Source organism: Mustelus asterias, chromosome 16, assembly GCF_964213995.1.
Source record: "Mustelus asterias chromosome 16, sMusAst1.hap1.1, whole genome shotgun sequence".
In the NCBI taxonomy this organism is placed as follows: domain Eukaryota; kingdom Metazoa; phylum Chordata; class Chondrichthyes; order Carcharhiniformes; family Triakidae; genus Mustelus; species Mustelus asterias.
In genome coordinates this window covers 10,887,740-10,906,974 of record NC_135816.1, presented here as the reverse complement: position 1 = coordinate 10,906,974, position 19,235 = coordinate 10,887,740, and the positions used below count along the sequence as shown (strand labels likewise).

The window sequence follows — 19,235 nt, the reverse complement described above, 5'->3', positions numbered from 1 at the left end:
GAAAAGTCTTTGCGGCAATGAGAGAAATGACTGTGTCTGGGGTGGGGCCGGAGGGGAAGGCAAACCTTCCCAAAGCTTCCAAATACCGTCTGGCCTGACACAGACTTTAAAATTCAAGGGCCGAGGTTGCTTTAAAGTTTATCTATTAGTCACAAGTAAGGCTTACATTAACACTGCAATGAAGTTACTGTGAAAATCCCCTCGTCACCACACTCCGGCGCCTGTTCGGGGTACACTGAGGGAGAATTTAGCACGGTCAATGCAACTATTCAGCACATCTTTCGGACTGTGGGAGGAAACCGGAGCACCCGGAGGAAACCCAGGCAGTCACGGGGAGAATGTGCAGACTCCACACAGACAGTGACCCAAGCCAGGAATCGAACCTGGGTCCGTGACGCTGTGAAGCAGCAGTGCTGAGCACTGTGCCACCGTGCCGCCCCGTGGGTGCTGCGCAGGCTTACAGAACAGCCTGTGCAGCACCCGTGTAATCCAAGCATTATAATATCAATCCCCACGGTGCTGAGGAACACGGCAGTAAACGTTCAGCAGCCGTCTATGTAAATGCTGCTGCTGCACAGAGATCACCAGCTATCCGTAATCACAAAAAAGAACAAAGTCACTGACAGCACGCTCGCTGAATTAATGGCACAGTCAGTGTCCCACCAATAACTCACAGGGTTCGTGCAACCAGTCGCAGGCAGCTTTAATCAACCGAGGTTTCACGGGAAGCAGACAACAGTGAGAGCCTATTTCTTAAATCCTTTCACTCCCTTCTCTGTGTGGTGTTAAATAACGGCTGACAGCACAACAGAGATCTTGATGCAACTCACAAATGACATCTTTGCCAGACTATGATTGTGGTACATTGTGCCTCCACGGTCATATCGACATCTCTGCATCCTACCACACAGCTGATCACACAATCCTCCCCTAACAACGCCTGCCCCTTGCTGTCCAGCTCAGACTGATAAATAAGTCCACAAAGCATAAGACATAGGAGCAGAAGGAGGCCATTCAGCCCATCGATTCTGCTCCGCCATTCACTGAGATCATGGTTGATCTGATATAATCCTCCACTCCACTCGGCTCCTTATCTCCATAATCTTCGATTCCCTTACTGACTAAAAATCTGTCTGTCTCAGCCTTGAACATACTTAATGCCCCAGCCTCCATAGCCCTCTGCGGTAAAGAATTCCACAGATTCACTCCCCTCTGAGAGATGAAATTCCTCCTCATCTCTGTCTTCAATGGGAGACCCCCTTACTCTGAGATGATGCCCTCTCCCACAAGGGGAAACAACCTCTCGACATCTACCCTGCCAACCCCCCTGAGAATCCTACATGTCACAATAAGGTCTCTCCTCATTCTTCTAAACTCCAATGAGTACAGGCCCAACCTACTCCACCTCTCCTCATAAGAAAATCCCTCCCTACTCGGGATCAACCTAGTGAACCTTCTCTGGACTGCCTCCAATGCCAGTTGTCATTCCTTAGATAAGGACGTGTTGTAGGATGTGAGTCTGGAGGTTGTATGGCAGTGTGAGACTATTCACTTTGGTAATAGGGAGAGAAAAGCTGAATATTATTAATGTTAAACTTACAATTGTTGATGCTCAGGGAGATCTGTGTTGACACATAGAAATCATAGAAACCCTACAGTGCAGAAAGAGGCCATTTGGCCCATTGAGTCTGCACCGACCACAATCCCACCCATGCCCTAACTCCATATCCCTACATATTTACCCGCTAATCCCCTAACCTATGCATCTCAAGACACTAAGGGGCAATTTTAGCACGTCCAATCAACCTAACCCACACATCTTTGGACTGTGGGAGGAAACCGGAGCACCCGGAGGAAACTCACGCAGACACGAGGAGAATGTGCAAACTCCGCACAGACAGTGACCCAAGCCAGGAATTGAACCGAGATCCCTGGAGCTGTGAAGCAGCAGTGCTCACCACCGTGCTACCGTGCCGCCCAAGGAACATACAAGGAACGCGGAAAGTTAGCATGCAAGTAGGCAAACAATTAAGAAGGCAAATAGCATGTTGGCCTTCATTGCAAGGGAACTGGAGTATAAGAGGTTTTGCTAAACCTGGGCTTTGATGAGGCCACATCTGGAATACAGTGTGTAACTTTGGTCTCCACATTGAAGAAAAGTTATACTTGCATTGGAGATGATACATGGAATGTTCACTAGATTGGTACCTGGGAGAGTTGTCCTGTGATGAGAAGCTGAGGACATTGGGCCTGTATTCTCCCATGTTTAGAAGGGTGAGGGGTGATTACCTTGCGACAACACAAGATTCTGAAGGGGCTCGACAGGGTGAACACTGAGAGATTTGTTTCCCCAGGGCTGGATGGAGGGGGAAGTAGGAATGAGGCAGAAGATCAGCTATGGTTGTGCTGAATGGTGGAGCAGCCTCGAGGGAGATAAACAGTCAACTCCTGTTCCTATCTCTGTTCTTACAATAGAGGAGAAGAGAATAATAAGGAGTGAGTTGGAGGACTGGCGCAATGCTGGGCTGGGATGGTGTTTCACAGAATTCCTACAGTGCAGAAGCAGCCATTCAGCCCATCAAGTCTGGACCGACTCTCCAACAGAACATCCCACCCAAATCCTAAACCCCATAACCCCACGTATTTACTCCTCCAATCCCCTTGCCTCCACATCCTGGGACACGGGTGCAATTGAGCATGGCCAATAAACCTAATCTGCATATCTTCCAGACTGTGGGAGGAAACCGGAGCACCCGAAGGAAACCCACGCAGACACGGGGAGAATGTGCAAACTCCACACAGACAGTGACCCAATCCAGGAATTGAACCCGGGTCTCTGGCACTATGAGGCAGCAGTGCTGACCACTGTGCCACCGTGCCGCTGAGGCCAGCCCCCCCATTGGTCAAGGAAGAGGAAGAGAGGTTAGAGAGAAGGACGGTACACTTGGATTTGGAGTTACTCTTTGCTGAGGGCCTGCGACATGTTCCTCGGTGGCACATTTACAGAGGGAATGTTGAGGGCCACAAACGGTCATTTTGGGGGCACTCAGGGAACCTGCGGGGGCGTCTGCACTGCGGCGGGGAGAGGGGCAGTGGGGGGATTGGCACTGCGAGGGAGAGGGGGACTGGAGATCGGGCCGGTCTAGGACGGGACGGGACGGTTGGGGGGTTGCTGGGAATGGTTGGGGGAGGTCGCGATCGGGCCATGGGGGAGTTGGGGGGGTGGTAGCACTGTGGGGGGTCCCGTGCTGGCCACCGATCGAGCTAACCAGCAAACGGGGAGGCTGATAGTTCGGGGCCACTGCGCATCAGCCTCCTGGGTGAAATCTAATGATATTCACACTGGTGGCCTCTGCGTTGCAGAGTGTGGGAGATTCTAGTCTGAACTCCCACTGAAAAAAAACCTGCGTGAATTAAAGTTTTTTTATTTATTAGTCACAAGTAGGCTTACATTAACACTGCAATGAAGTTACTGTGAAAATCCCCTCGTTGCCACACTCCGGCGCCTGTTCGGGTACACTGAGGGAGAATTTAGTGTGACCAATGCACCCAACCAGCACGTCTTTCAGACTGTGGGAGGAAACTGGAGCACCCGGGGGAAACCCACGCAGACATGGGGAGAACGTACAAACTCCACACAGACGGTGACCCAAGCCAGGAATCGAACCCGGGTCCCCGGCGCTGTGAGGCAGCAGTGCTAACCACTGTGCCACCGTGCTGCCTCTCCAGTTCCTGTGAATTCAACACAGAACTTTTTTGGAGGAATTCCGCCTGTGATCTTTTCGTTGCATCTGATCTTAGAACATAGAACATAGAACAGTACAGCACAGAACAGGCCCTTCGGCCCACGATGTTGTGCCGAGCTTTATCTGAAACCAAGATCAAGCTATCCCACTCCCTATCATCCTGGTGTGCTCCATGTGCCTATCCAATAACCGCTTAAATGTTCCTAAAGTGTCTGACTCCACTATCACTGCAGGCAGTCCATTCCACACCCCAACCACTCTCTGCGTAAAGAACCTACCTCTGATATCCTTCCTGTATCTCCCATCACGAACCCTATAGTTATGCCCCCTTGTAATAGCTCCATCCACTCGAGGAAATAGTCTTTGAACGTTCACTCTATCTATCCCCTTCATCATTTTATAAACCTCTATTAAGTCTCCCCTCAGCCTCCTCCGCTCCAGAGAGAACAGCCCTAGCTCCCGCAACCTTTCCTCATAAGACCTACCCTCCAAACCAGGCAGCATCCTGGTAAATCTCCTCTGCACTCTTTCCAGCGCTTCCACATCCTTCCTGTAGTGAGGTGACCAGAACTGCACACAATATTCCAAATGTGGTCTCACCAAGGTCCTGTACAGTTGCAGCATAACCCCACGGCTCTTAAACTCCAACCCCCTGTTAATAAAAGCTAACACACTGATCTTAATTCAGGGAGATCCACATCAAGCTTGGGAAGACGGAATGTGGAACCCTGTGGGACTTACAATAATGGAGACTTAACTGCAGTTTGGAGGTGAACAAACATTCAAACATCTCTCCCATGTCGGAAAAGCTTCTCTCCGAAATTCACCAGGAGAGTTACAAGACACTGAAAGCAAACTCTGTACGTCACAAAGTGCACATGATTGGATTGGAGTGTTTCCCAGCTCAGAAACACAATGGCATCTTTCAGTCAAGATCGAGGTGTGTTCTCAGAACGACGACTGCTCCCATTTACCCTCAACAATTCCCTGTGCTTTACTACCTCAGCCTGGGTTGGCTGAATGATTTTTAATACAATGTTTTTATTGAGAATTTTCAACGTTATGTTCAGTACGATATGCAACAAATTCCCAGGGTTCAGCAGAGTACAGAACGACCATCGTTTTACACAGCTACACAGAGAGGAGCAGCAAAGATCAATACAGATCATCCAAAGAATCAGATCATCATAATCCCTGCTGCTGCGGTCCGGATATTGAAAAGGAAAACAGTAATACAGAGTGTGAGGAATGAGGACAACAGGACAAGGCCGTGTAAACATGGCGTTACGGTGCACACCCATTCCCCGAGCAACTAAATAGAAACTCAAAGCACAAAGACCCATCAAACGTACCCGGGCGTGCACCCCCACCCCCTCCCCTCCACCCTCCCACCCCTCTGCAACCCCCCCAAACACAGCCCTCTAACAACTCCCCCCCCCCCCCCCCCACCCCTGCCAACACACCCCCACACCTTCCACACACACCCGCACAGCCCCCCTCCCCCACATACCTCCCCCACACATTCCGGCCCGCACCGCACACACCCAATTACCCCCATGCCCGCCCCCCCCCGGACACACGCTCCCCATATCCCACCACCTAACCCCCCATATCCCACCATCCCCTCCCCCCTCTTCCCTCCCAACACCTTCCCTGCATCACACACCTCCCCTCACTCTGCCAGGACAGATACCCCCCACAGATAATTCCCCCCCCTCCCACAACCCCCCCCATCAAACATCCACACCCCTCCCACAACCCCCACACCCCACCCAACATACACACACGCACACACATACACACACACCCATCCCCACATCAAACCCCTACATCCCTCCCATACCCCACCGTACACACACAGACACACACACACACCCATCCCCACATCAAACCCCTACATCCCTCCCACACCCCACCCCACACACACAGACACACACACATCCCCCCATCAAACCCCTGCACCCCTCCCACTCCTACACCCCATCCCACAAACACACCCACAACCCCCCTTCTCCACACACCTCCTTCCCCCACACACGCCATAAGACCATAACATTCCTGGTTTCCTCCAGGTGCTCCAGTTTCCTCCCATGCTCCAAAGATGTGCAGGATAGGTTGATTGGCCATGCTAAATTGCCCCTTAATGTCAGCGGAACTAACAGGGTAAATATGTGGGGTTACGGGGATAGGGGTCTGGGTGGGATTGTGGTCAGTGCGGACTCAATAGGCCAAATGACCTCCTTCTGCACTGTAGTGATTCTATGATTCTCTGATGAAAGAACAGAATTAGGCCACTTGGCCAATCGAGTCTGCTCCGCCATTCGATCATGGCTGATATGTTCCTCGATCCCATTCTCCCTCCCCCACACCCCCTCCCACCACACACACCTCCCCCGACACATTTCCCCCCTCACATACACCTCCTCCCACACACACACACTTCCCCCGCACTCCCACCAACCAGAAGTGTCAACAGCAAGGAGAAGTCCAGTCCACTCCCGGATATTGAGTCTGTCTGCACCAGTACAGCACAGACACAGGATTTCTTAGACCCAGAATAACGAACAAAAAACAAAGCAAAACACATTAATCGTTCTAATGGGGGCTTTCCTCACCTAAACTTAGGACTTAAGGCCACACCAACCACCTCGATTGACATTTATCCATCCACCCACCACCCTGCTGTGGCGCTACCCATCTTTTCTATAACTAAAATCAAGGGTACAGCGAATAAATGTACCCCTTCTGTGCAATTGCAAGGATTGCAGCGGGAAAAAAAACAATTTTTGGGACGGCACGGTGGCACAGTGGTTAGCACTGCTGCCTCACAGCGCCAGGGACCCAGGTTCAATTCCGGCTTCGTGTCACTGTCTGTGTGGAGTCTGCACGCTCTCCCCGTGTCTGCGTGGGTTTCCTCCGGGTGCTCCGGTTTCCTCCCACAGTCCAAAGATGTGCGGGTTAGGTTGATTGGCCAGGTTAAAAATTGCCCCTTAGAGTCCTGAGATGCGTAGGTTAGAGGGATTAGCAGGTAAATATGTGGGGGTAGGCCCTGGGTAGGATTGTGGTCGGTGCAGACTCGATGGGCCGAATGGCCTCCTTCTGCACTGTAGGGTTTCTATGCGGGTTAGGTGGATTGGCTGTGGTAAATTGACCCCAGCGTCAGAGGATTAGCAGGGTAAATATGTGGGGTTGCGGGAACAGGGCGTGGATGGGGTTGTGGTAGGCGCAGACTCGATGGGCTGAATGGCCTCCTTCTGCACTGTAGGGATTCTATGATTCTGTGAATTAAACTTGTATCGCATGACCTTTAAGTCATACAACTCACTCGGAGCGCTCCCCGACAAGAATAAAGACAGAAAAGGGCCCTCGGCCAGAGTCCAAGGCCCCCTCCCCCTCCCATCACCGGAGTTCATTGTGGAAGAGCCATCAGCAAAGATATGAAAGATAGAGATCTCGAATTTACCGGTTAACAGCCAAATGAAAGGAAAACAAAATACCCAAGCCCCCCGGGGGTGCGGGGTTGGTGTGTGTGCGTGGGCCAGGTCACACGTAGTTGTAGTCTAACTCATGAAGCAGTCTTCATCTTGGCAGCAGCAGCACCTCACGAGCATAGGCCAGCTCATAGAATCCCCACAGTACAGAAGGAGGCCGTTCAGCCCATCGAGTCTGTGCCGACCACAATCCCACCCAGGCCCTATTTCCGTAACCCCATGCATTTACCACAGCTAATCCCCCTGACACTAGGGTCAATTCACCTGGCCAATCCACCTAACCCGCACATCTTTGGACTGTGGGAAGAAACCGGAGCACCCGGAGGGAACCCACACAGACACGAGAAAAACGCGCAAGCTCCACACAGACAGTGACCCGAGGCCGGAATTGAACCCGGGACCCTGGCGCTGTGAGGCAGCAGTGCTAACCACTGTGCCACCGTGCCGCTCGCCAGCCACATTGACACTGCCAACCGGGCCGCCACCCAAGTCAGTTCAAAACACATCGCACAAACAAGGATGCAGAAAGAGGCACGGTGGCACAGTGGTTAGCACTGCTGCCTCACAGCGCCAGGGATCCAGGTTCAATTCCCGGCTTGGGTCACTGTCTGTGTGGAGTTTGCATGTTCTCCCCGTGTCTGCGTGGGTTTCCGCCGGGTGCTCCGGTTTCCTCCCACACTCCAATGATGTGCAGGTTAGGTTGATTGGCCATGCTAAATTGACCCTAGTGTCAGGGAATTAGCAGGGTAAATTTGTGGGGTTATGGGGATGGGGCCTGGGTGGGATTGTGGTCGGTGCAGACTCGATGGGCTGAATGGCCTCCCTCTGCACTGTGGGGATTCTAGGATTCTATGATTTTGGAATAATGTAGGATTATTGGATATATGGAGTGCAGTCTCACTGTACGGTGACTTGGAACGGAACAAATCCATATCAACATTGGCATTTTGTTACAAAATACACGTCCAGGGCCATGAAGGAAATGAAAGCAGCCGCTCCAACTCACCAGTGCAAACTGCTTGTTGAGGAGCATTTGTTCTGCGAGCACAGATTGGTTGTGGAAGAGATGCGGCTGCATGTGACTCCACATGTGCGGAAACCACCAGAACTCATCCACGTTGGCCAGCAGCAGGTTGTCCCCTTGGTCCTCCTCATTAGTCCCTGAGAGAGAGAGAGACGGTTAATACGCAACAAAATCAGTCCCTGCAAAACCAACAATCTGCATTTATATAGCACCTCTGATGAAGTAAAACGTCCCATTGTGCTTCAAAGGAGCGATTACCAAACAAAACCTGACACTGAGCCACACAGGGAGTCACTTGGTAATACGGAACTTGAATGTTGCTGAAAAGAGAGGCAGGTTGCTGAGGTTTTTCATCTTGCATTCATTCAGACAAACACAAGAATGCCAAATTTCAAAGAACAAAGAACAGTACAGCACAGGAACAGGTCCTCCAAGCCTGTGCCGATCATGATGTCTGCCCAAACTAAAACCGTACGCACTTACGGAGTCCATATCCTTCCATTCCCATCCTATTCGTGTACTCGTCTAGATGCTGCTTAAATGCCGCGATCGTACCTGCCCCCACCACCTCCCCGGGCAGCGCGATCCAGACATTCACCACCCTCTGTGTAAAGAAATCTTGCCTCACACATCTCCCCTAAACTTTTCCCCACGCACCTTAAACCTAAACCCCCTAGTATTTGACTTTTCTACCCTAGGAAAAAGCTTCTGTCCATGCCACTCATAATCTTGTAAACCTCTATCAGGTCGCCCCTTAACCTCTGGTGTTCCAGTGAGAACAAACCAAGTTTATCCAACCTCTTTTCATAGCTAACACCCTCCAGACCAGGCAACATCCTGGTAAACCTCTTCTGTACACTCTCCAAAGCATCCACATCCTTCATAAAGTCAACTCTGATCCGACAGGATGAATTGTTGTGATAGTTTGAAATTTGGCTTTCTTGTATTTGTCCTGATGAGTGCAAGATGAAAAATTTCAACAACCTGTGTCTCTTTTCAGCAATATTCGTGTGGGAAATATTAGAACCAGTGTCCAAGAGTTTGGTTAAGTTTTCAGTGGTACCTCAAAGGAGGAGAGCGACGGAGGGCCTCAGCAGCTGAAGTCCTGAAGAAGTGGAGGCAGGTGGGAAGGGGTCAAGTTCGGGTAAAGAGAAATTGACAAACTGCACCGTAATGAAGCTAGATTCAAGCTTTGCTCCAAGTCAGGCCAGTGGTAATTGGTCTCAGTCACCCTCGTGATCCTTCCTGGAGGAGAGGTTTGTGTGAGCATCATGAGGGCAGGATCGGGGCTGGTCAGGATTAAATACAATACCCGTGCTCTCGGTTCACACGTGGAGTAATGTAACAATTTCAATCAGGCAATTGAGGATGGCCTGCTTGAATATGAGCTCCCTCATTAAGGGCCAAATTGATGGTCCAATCAGGGAGCCCCCTGCTCTGTAGTTAAACAGGAGTGTCAGTTCCTCTGGCACTCCGGATATAGACTGCACACCGAGAGCACTCTGTATAGCGTTGTTGGATCTTGTAAATAAAGGAATTCTGGTGAAGGGACTTCCATCTCTGAGGACTTATTGCAAGTAAACACATAGAATAAGTAGTGAAAAGAGGTATTAGGAGGCAAACAACACTTGTGGACTCAGCTGACATCAGTAACTTTGTTAGAGAACGAATGCACAAAAATCCCTGTCACTTCACAAGGCAGAATGGGACTTCCTGATGTTATCATCAGTTATAGGTAGCAACTATCATGTGTACGCGGAGCGGAATTTAATACCCTCCCTTGTTGTGAGTTTGGTCTTGGGGCTATTTAAATCAGGCAGGAGGGCGGCAGGTTAGGACCCCGCCATTATCGTGGTTCTTAAGTCCTTGACGCAAAGGTTCAATGAAAGGGCTTTGTTCCACCGGTATTCACCCAGCATCGGACGGGTGAAGGCTGAAAAACAAAGCATGTCGGGGTTTCTTGTGGGCTTCCATGCGGGCATCCCTCATTTAAAGGCACTCAATATCTGATCACGGGCACAGCCATCAGTAAGGGAGGGCCCAGTGGGAGCCACCCCCCCTTACCCTTTCATCCCACCCACCTCCCTGTGGGTCTCACCATCTCCCGCCATCACTCATCCATAGCCTGGGTACGTTGATGATTCTGGGCCCCGGGAGGGTGCACTACCAGCAGTAGCCACCGCTCAGCCAGTGGCATCGCTGGGCCATGAAGGGCTGCCTGATTGGCACTTAATGTTTTGGCCTTTCCCGAAAAGCGACAATGTGGGGCTTTCACTGGCTGTTTGGTCGGCGGGCAAGATCCCAGTCGCCTATATTAAATTCTGCCTACTGTGCCAGTGTACAAGCCTAAAAGCAGCCTATTCTCACTCTGCACGGTGGCCTACACTGCCTTTTGCCTGTATTCTCAAAAAATATTCAAGGGAGGGGGTGTGGTACATGGTGATTTGCTCTTGCAGACAGCCAGCAAAGACATGAGGGGCTGAATGGCCTCCTTCCGTCCTATAAGTGTTCTATGATTTATAAACAGGCTCTGGACATCAAATAGACCCAATATGGGTGGGGTGGGAGTTTTATTTTCTTCATCTTGCACCAGATGCCCCCCAGCATCGATCACATCCTGGCTTTAGTGTGCCAATGTCAATTTGTATCTTTGCTTCATGGAGTGAGACAACCTAATTGGGTCACATTTCCATCCAAACTGCACAGAATAGCCTGCAGGAGTCATTGTACAATAATTGGGTGTGATACCTGGGCTAAAGGAGTTAATTATGAGAGCAGATTTAGCTTGTATTCCCTTGAATTTAAAAGATTAAGGGGGGAATTATATATGTGTGTGTGGGGGGGTTAATGGTAATGGAATGTTAGTTATATAGTAAGGATACGTAGGTGAGGAGCATTGTTCAATGAAGTATTTAGAGCACATATAAACAGGGGATGTCTGGGACACTGGGCTGAATGGGAGGAGTGCCTGAATAGTTTTAAAAAGTTTAAAGTTTATTATTTATTAGTCACAAGTAAGGCTTACATTAATGCTACAATGAAGTTACTGTGAAATTCCCCCAGTTGCCACACTCGAGTCAATGCACCCTAACCAGCACATCTTTGGACTGTGGGAGGAAACCGGAGCACCCGGAGGAAACCCACGCAGACACGCAGAAAGAACCTACAAACTCCACCCAGACAGTCACCCAAGCCGGGAATCGAACCCGAGTCCCTGGCGCTGTGAGGCAGCAGTGCTAACCACTGTGCAACTGAGCCGCACTATAAGCTAAACGTACAAAACATCAGAATAAAAAAGTTAATAAACTCTCTCAATAAAGAAAAGTTTGGTTTTGACTTCACCCATTGGCTGGGATCCTATTAACATTTAAGATAATTAAAGGATTTGATAGGGGGATGGAGAGAAACTACAGGCGAGATTCTCCAGCTTCCCAGCCGCGTTGCTTCCCGCGGGCCGGAGGTGACGCGTTGTTCACGAGTGGCGGGATTCTCTGATCCCGCTGTTGTCAATGGGAATTCCCGTTGACGTCACCCCACACCGGCGAGAAACGTGCGGGCGGAGGCATGCCGCCGGTGGGATCGGAGAATCCCGCCGTCATGAACAGCTGGAGAATTCCGGCCTCTATTTTCTGGCGGCAGGGGAGAGGGATGAAGTTGTAAAGGGTAGTAAAAATCCAAAATCAGTCTGCCCTGTAAAGGCCATTGATACTCAGGGTCAACTGAAAGGTTTTGATTGATTTGTGTTTTTTTTGTTCATTTGTGGGACGTGGGCATCGCCGGCTGGCCAGCATTTATTGATGTGGAGATGCCGGCGTTGGACTGGGGTGGGCACAGTAAGAAGTCTCACAAAACCTGGTTAAAGTCCAACAGGTTTATTTGGTAGCAAAAGCCACTAGCTTTCGGAGCGCTGCCCCTTCGTCAGGTGACTTTAACCTGGTGTTGTGAGACTTCTTACAGCATTTATTGCCCATCCCTTGGACGGCAGTGAGAGTCAACCACATTGCTGTGGCTCTGGAGTCGCATGTAGGCCAGACCGGGTAAGGACGGCAGATTTCCTTCCCTAAAGGACATTAGTGAACCAGATGGGCTTTTCCGACAATCGACAATGGTTTCATGGTCATCAGTAGATTCTTAATTCCAGTTTTTTAAAATTGAATTCAAATTCCACCGCCTGCCATGGTGGGATTTGGACCCGGGTCCCCAGAACATTAGCTGAATAGCTGGATTAATAGTCTATTGTTAATACCACTAGGCCATCACCTCCCCTGGGCTTATAGAGCCATGCATGATCTAACCGAATGGCGGAGTAGGTTGGAGGCGTTGAATCACCCCCTGTTGTTGCTCTGAATGAGAAACTTTGGATGTTTTATTCTGTGCCAGAGACTCCAGCAGAGAACCCTCATTCACTAACCTAAAACACACCGGGATGAAAGCAGAGATCTACCTTTTACCAATTAAACAGTCAGGCAGTACACTTTGTTGGTTTGAAATATGGAAGTATAATCAGCCATGATCTTATTGAATGGCAGAGCAGGCTCCGGGGGCCACATGGCCTATTCCTGCCCTGAATTCTTAGCTTCTTATCTTTTGCTCTTAAACACTTGTCAGGATCAATAAGATGCTGAAGCGTGTGGACTGACTAACACCGCCCACGCCTGTCAGTCTGCATTCAGGTGCTGTTAAATGATGAAAAAGTTTACCAGTCCTCCTTTACTTTGAGGCAATTAAATATCTGCGCAGTGTGTGCAGCACCCGTCCCCGCAACGTTAACACTGTCCGGGCACGCGGAGAAAAAGCGACCCACCGGTGTAGTAGAACTTTCCAGAGAAGCCCAGGTTGAAGGTGAAGTTTGGAACATGGACTCGCAATTGCTTCTGAGTTTCAAGCAAGGCCTGCAAAGAACGGCGTAAGAATGAGTAACTCGGATTAATAATCTGTGGCAATTTAAGCATAGCAAGGTTCAGTATGAGTTCCAGCCACTGGCACGGTCCTCCTCCACTGACAACACTGTGAGCATCCGTGCCTCTACCACACCCCTATGACTGTTCTCTTACACTGAGAATACAGCTCCTGCTTTAGAATACAATTTAGTGTATTTTATTAGTGTCACAAGTAGGCTTACATTAACCCCTAGTCGCCACACTCCAGCACCTGTTCGGGTACACTGAGGGAGAATTTAGCATGGCCAATGCACCCTAACCAGCACGTCTTTCAGTCTGAGGATTCAGGGTGGACAGTTTAGGGTGGAGATGAGGAGACATTTCTTCACCCAGAGTGATCAGCCTGTGGAATTCATTGCCACAGAAAGCAGTTGAGGTCAAAACATTGTATGTTTTCAAGAAGCAGTTAGATATAACACTTGGACTAAAGGGATCAAAGGATATGAGGGAAAGACGGGATCAGGCTGTTGGAGTTGGATGATCAAAGCAAATAGTAGAGGAGGCTTGAAGGGCCGAATGCTCTCCTCCTGCTCCTATTTTCTAAGTTTCTATCTCTGGTCTCCTATTTTGCCCCGCCTCCTCTGACCTCTTTCCAACTATATCATCCTCTACATTTCCACCTTGCTTCAGTTCTGTAGATGAATCATTTAGACTCAAAATATTGGGGTGAATTTTCCCGTTCCGCCCGCCACGGGAATTGGAGCGGGCGAGGGGCGGACCGTGGAAAGGTCCGTTGACCTTGGGTGGGATTTTCCGGTTTCGGGGCGAGTGTGGCCGGAAAATCCCGCCCAGTAACTCTCTCTCCATGGATGCTGCCGGACCTGCTGAGTTTATCCAGCATTTTCTGTTTTTTATTTCCATATGTATGTATAATGTTGTGTGTTATTAAAGAACAGTTATTGTCCAATCACACATGGCTCTACTCTAACCCTCTGCCTGAGATAACATACAACTTACTACAGTATAGCGGTGAGATATAAGTTCACAAATCATTAAATTTTTATTAATTAATCACAAGTAGGCTTACATTAACACTGCAATGAAGTTACTGTGAAAATCCCCTAGTCGCCACATTCGGCGCCTGTTCGGGTACACTGAGGGAGAATTTAGCATGGCCAACGCACCAAACCAGCACGTCTTTCGGACTGTGGGAGGAAACCGGAGCACCCGGAGGAAACCCACACAGACACGGGGAGAATTCACAGACTCTGTACAGATAGTGACCCAAGCTGGGAATCGAACCCAGGTTCCTGTGCTGTGAGGCAGCAGTGCTAACCACTGTGCCACCGTGCCGCCCTTGACGGTGGCAGGGCAGACTGAGAAAGTTTAAAAAGGCATCCTCGATTTGAGGTGTAAAGCACAAAAGCAAAGAAATTATGGTGAACATTGACAAATCACTGGTTCAACCTCAAGTGGAGCATTGTGTCCAGTTTTGGGCATCACGCTTTAGGGAAGATGTGAAGGCTTTAGGAAGAGTGCAGAAAAGATTCATGAGAATGGGCCCAAGGATGAGGGATTTCAGTTACGTGGACAGATTGGAGAAGCTAGGGCTTTCCTCCTTGGAGAAGAGGAGGCTGAGAGGAGATTGATGAAGGTATTCAAATCCATGAGGGGTTCTGGACAGAGTAGAGGGGGAGAAACTGGTCCCATTGGTGAAAGGTCAAGGAGCAGAGGGCACCGATTGTCGGCAATGGTGGCATGAGGAAAAAACATCTTCACGCAGCGAGTGGTTAAGATCTGGAATGTACGCCTGAGGACAGAGATGAGGAGAAATTTCCTCACCCAGAGAGTGGTCAGCCTTGTGGGGTTCGCTGCCACAGAAAGCAGTTGAGGCCAAAAGATTGAATGTTTTCAAGAAATTACATACAGCACTTGGGGCTAAAGCGATCGGGGGGAGGGGGAAGGGGGATTCAGGATATTGAATTTGATGATCAGCCATGATCATAATGAATGGTGGAGCAGGCTCGAAGGGCCGAATGGCCTCCACCTGCTCCTATTTTCCATGTTTCTATTTCCAGCACCTGCAGCGTGAAGCGGTTCAAACACTTGCAGCCTCTTGGCAGCTAAAATGTGCTCCCGAATTCTGAAAGGGTGACCACTGGCTGTTCCAGAACCTCGGGCAGATTGTCGAACAGCCCACAAGTTAATGTCAGCTCTCCATCCTCAACATCCTCACAGTTATTACAGTGTCAGTGCCTGGAGGCACCAAGCGTGAAGGTTCAGAAGTAGTTTTAACAATGCTCAAAGCCCGGAATAAAACCCTTGGAGCTGCGAATATGGATGACGTGCACGATCCAGCATCTTAAAAAATAATCATTGATTTTTTTTTTGCAAGAGACCGGTTACATATTCTTGCTTGAAAGAGAAATGGAGTAGAACTCTCCTGGAAGAGCAGCAAGCCATGTTCTGAACAAATGGATTTAAAATTCCCGAACAGAAAGATTGGCTCTTGGATTGTCCAGAGGTATTTGCCGCGGTACTCCAACATCCATCCTTCGCAATGGCCCCATCTCACTTACTGACATCAGTCACACAGACACTTCTGAGGTGATTACAGCCCTTCCACCCCTTCCCCTGCCACACCACTGTTTATATTCTGCTGGGGTAAATTCTCTTTGACAGAGTATCTTGCCCAGGCCCTCTCCCCTGCCCTATCCCTATAACCCCATGCATTTGCCATGGCTTATCTCCCTAACCTACACACCTAGCATTACGAGGTAGTGTACGGGGTGTTGTCAATGAATCCTAGTCCAAAACACGGGTGGCATGGTAGCACAGTGGTTAGCATTATAGCTCCAGAGACCTGAGTTCGATTCCCGTACTCGGGTCACTGTCTGTGTGGTGTTTGCACGTTCTCCCCGTGTCTGCATGGGTTTGTCAGTTTGCTCAAACCTGATTTATCTCAGAGCAATGCAGAGTTTACTCCAGTTCTAAATTTTTACTTAAAACACTTCAAAACATCTTAGAACTTACAGGATTTCCACTGCACATGATCTTTGCAGGGAGCCCCAGGTCCTTTCTGGAACTTTGTCAGATTGTTTCACACTCTGCCACAGGTTGAAGAAATCAAGCATGTAAACAAGGATCAGCTGCTAGACTAGCATAATCGAAAACACATGAGACAAGCCATTGAACACTATGAGTGAAATCTTACGCCACCGGGATATTTTGGTCCCGCTGCAGTGAACGGATCTTATTTCAGTCCTAAATGATCAGCCACTCATCTTGAGACTGGGTCCCCGTGTTTTAGATTCCCTGACCAACAGAAATAACCCCTCAGCATCCACCCTATCAAAGCCCTTCAGAATCTTGTATGTTTCAATGCGATCACCTCTCATTCTTATAAACATAGAACATAGAACATAGAAAGCCACAGCACAAACAGGCCCTTCGGCCCACAAGTTGCGCTGATCATATCCCTACCTCTAGGCCTATCTATAGCCCTCAATCCCATTAAATCCCATGTACTCATCCAGAAGTCTCTTAAAAGACCCCAACGAGTTTGCCTCCACCACCACCGACGTCAGCCGATTCCACTCACCCACCACCCTCTGAGTGAAAAACTTACCCCTGACATCTCCTCTGTACCTACCCCCCGGCACCTTAAACCTGTGTCCTCTCGTAGCAACCATTTCAGCCCTTGGAAATAGCCTCTGAGAGTCTACCCTATCCAGACCTCTCAACATCTTGTAAACCTCTATCAGGTCACCTCTCATCCTTCGTCTCTCCAGGGAGAAGAGACCAAGCTCCCTCAACCTATCCTCATAAGGCATGCCCCCCAATCCAGGCAACATCCTTGTAAATCTCCTCTGCACCCTTTCAATGGCTTCAACATCTTTCCTGTAATGAGGTGACCAGAACTGCGCGCAGTACTCCAAGTGGGGTCTAACCGACTCCTAAACTCAAACACCAGAGAATATAAACCCATTGAACTCAGTTGCTCATCAAAGGACAATCTCCTCCTTGATAGTGACAGGGAGCAGTCTGGCAGGCCAGCCAGTATCTCAGTATCTCAATGAGTACCCTATAAAGTTTTAAGTTTATTTATTAGTGTCACAAGTAAGCTTACATTAACACTGCAATGAAGTTACTGTGAAAATCCCCTAGTTGCCACACTCCGGCGCCTCTTCGGGTACACTGAGGGAGAATTTAGCATGGCCAATGCACCTAGCCAACACGTCTTTCGGACGGTGGAAGGAAACCGGAGCACCCGGAGGAGACCCACGTAGACACGGGGGGAATGTGCAGACTCCACACAAACAGTGACCCCAAGCCAGGAATCGAACCTGGGTCACTGCGAGGCAGCAGTGCTACCCACTGTGCCACCGTGCCACCCCAAGGGCAGCACACGGGCATGGGACAGCCAATCCGCTCAAGGCAGAGCTGCCACACTGGGAAAGATGAGAGCTGCTCAGGCAGGTGGAGAGAGTAAGGGCATCACACGATGGAGACAGTTAATCTAATGGTGGAAGTGCCAGTCTATAAATAGCGGACAGAACCATCCGGGGGAACAGAGCAATGTCTCCAAGTGACTGCAATTTCCTGTGGATGTGCTGCAGAAGGTCTTTCTGCCTCTTTAAACATGGGCTGGCAAACTTAGATAATGGTGCCCTGAGCTCCTGTTGTTGTCTTGCATCTGTTGTGTATTTTATAACTTTGATTTGCCCCAAAGCAAGATATTAGTTCCTAACTGTGCAGGAACTTTATTTACAGGGTTTTACACAATGCTTTAAAATGTTATCACCATGCTTCAGCTCTTAATTTCTAGTAGTTTCCGTGCTTCTGTTTACTTTTCCTCTGAGTCACCACCCAGGCTTAACCAAGCAAGCACAGTGAGCATAGATCAGTTACCAGACTCACATAATGAAACACGGAACAATTGGAGACCACAGTTCCCGGTGACGGGATGGGCTATGGATGTAGCGAGGGTTCCACTCAGCAAACTGCCAGGGTGCTACTAAAATGCCGATTAATTGGCAAAACGAACAAGGTCAACACCCACATGTAGGACCGAGGGACTGCCACACTGTCAGAGGTACTGACTTTCAGATGAGACATTAAACCGAGGCTCCGTCTGCCTGCTTGGGTGGATACTATTTCAAAGGCGAGCAGGGGGGGATTATCCCCGGTGTCCTGGTCAATATTTACCTCTCAGTCAACATCACAAAAAGCAGATGATCTGGTCGTTATCACATTGCTGTTAGTGGGAGCTTCATGTGCGCAGTTTCTACATTACAACAGTTACTACACTTCACAAAGTACTACATTAGCTATGAAGGGTTTTGAGATGCCGGTGGTCATAGGAATGCAAATCTGGCTCAGTGGTTATCACTGCTGCCTCACAGCGCCAGGGACCCGGGTTCGATTCCCGACTTGGGTCACTGTCTGTGTGGAGTTTGCATGTTCTCCCCATGTCTGCGTGGGTTACCTCCAGGTGCTCCAGTTTCCTCCCACAGTGCAAAGATGTGCGGGTTAGGTGGATTGACCGTGCTAAATCTGATTATTTCAGACATGGTGCCGACACTGACTGAGGTGATAGATACTCTGAAGGAGACTTCAGGACAGGAGCAGGTAAGGAGCCAGCACCGGGCTAAAGGGAGCAATGGGAGGGAGGCGTCAGTTCCAGAGGAAGGTGGGTTCTCAATTCCAATCCCACGGTGGGGAGGGGAAGGTCAGGGCCCGATATCGGATTCTAGGGGAGGAGGCTCCAATGACAGAAGATAAGCCTGCTGGGCTGGAAGGAAACATTCCCTGCCGCGCCCGGCCCACAAGCAGTGCTGGGAAGACATTTTTAAGTCTTCCAGGAAGCAGTCCTCACCTCCTTTTAGCTGCCGGGAAGCCCGGCCATCCCAGGTTAAACCTGGGAAACAGGTTAAATCCGAGGCACACAACATCATCATTATAACATTTAAGTGGCCAATTGGCCTCCAGGGAAGAGGTTGCCTACCTGCCAGCTCCATTTAACCTAAAGGTTGGCACAAGTTTGAAAGTTCCTAATTTTCACATCTCACCCAACCCAATCCTGTCTGTTTTG

At 49.6% G+C, this 19,235-nt stretch overlaps 1 protein-coding gene across 4 annotated transcripts in view; it reads right to left on the bottom strand.

The window, feature by feature from the left end:
- ndst1b (N-deacetylase/N-sulfotransferase (heparan glucosaminyl) 1b) overlaps positions 1–19,235 on the bottom strand; it is a 259,765-nt gene that overhangs the window by 51,699 nt on the left and 188,831 nt on the right. For all 4 annotated transcript variants that reach the window (XM_078231781.1, XM_078231784.1, XM_078231783.1 and 1 more), the window contains 2 exons: positions 13,066–13,153; positions 8,244–8,398 (listed from right to left, as the gene is read on the bottom strand). In XM_078231781.1, coding sequence (XP_078087907.1) covers positions 8,244–8,398; positions 13,066–13,153 — 243 coding nt within the window. The remainder of the gene's footprint in view (positions 1–8,243; positions 8,399–13,065; positions 13,154–19,235) is intronic.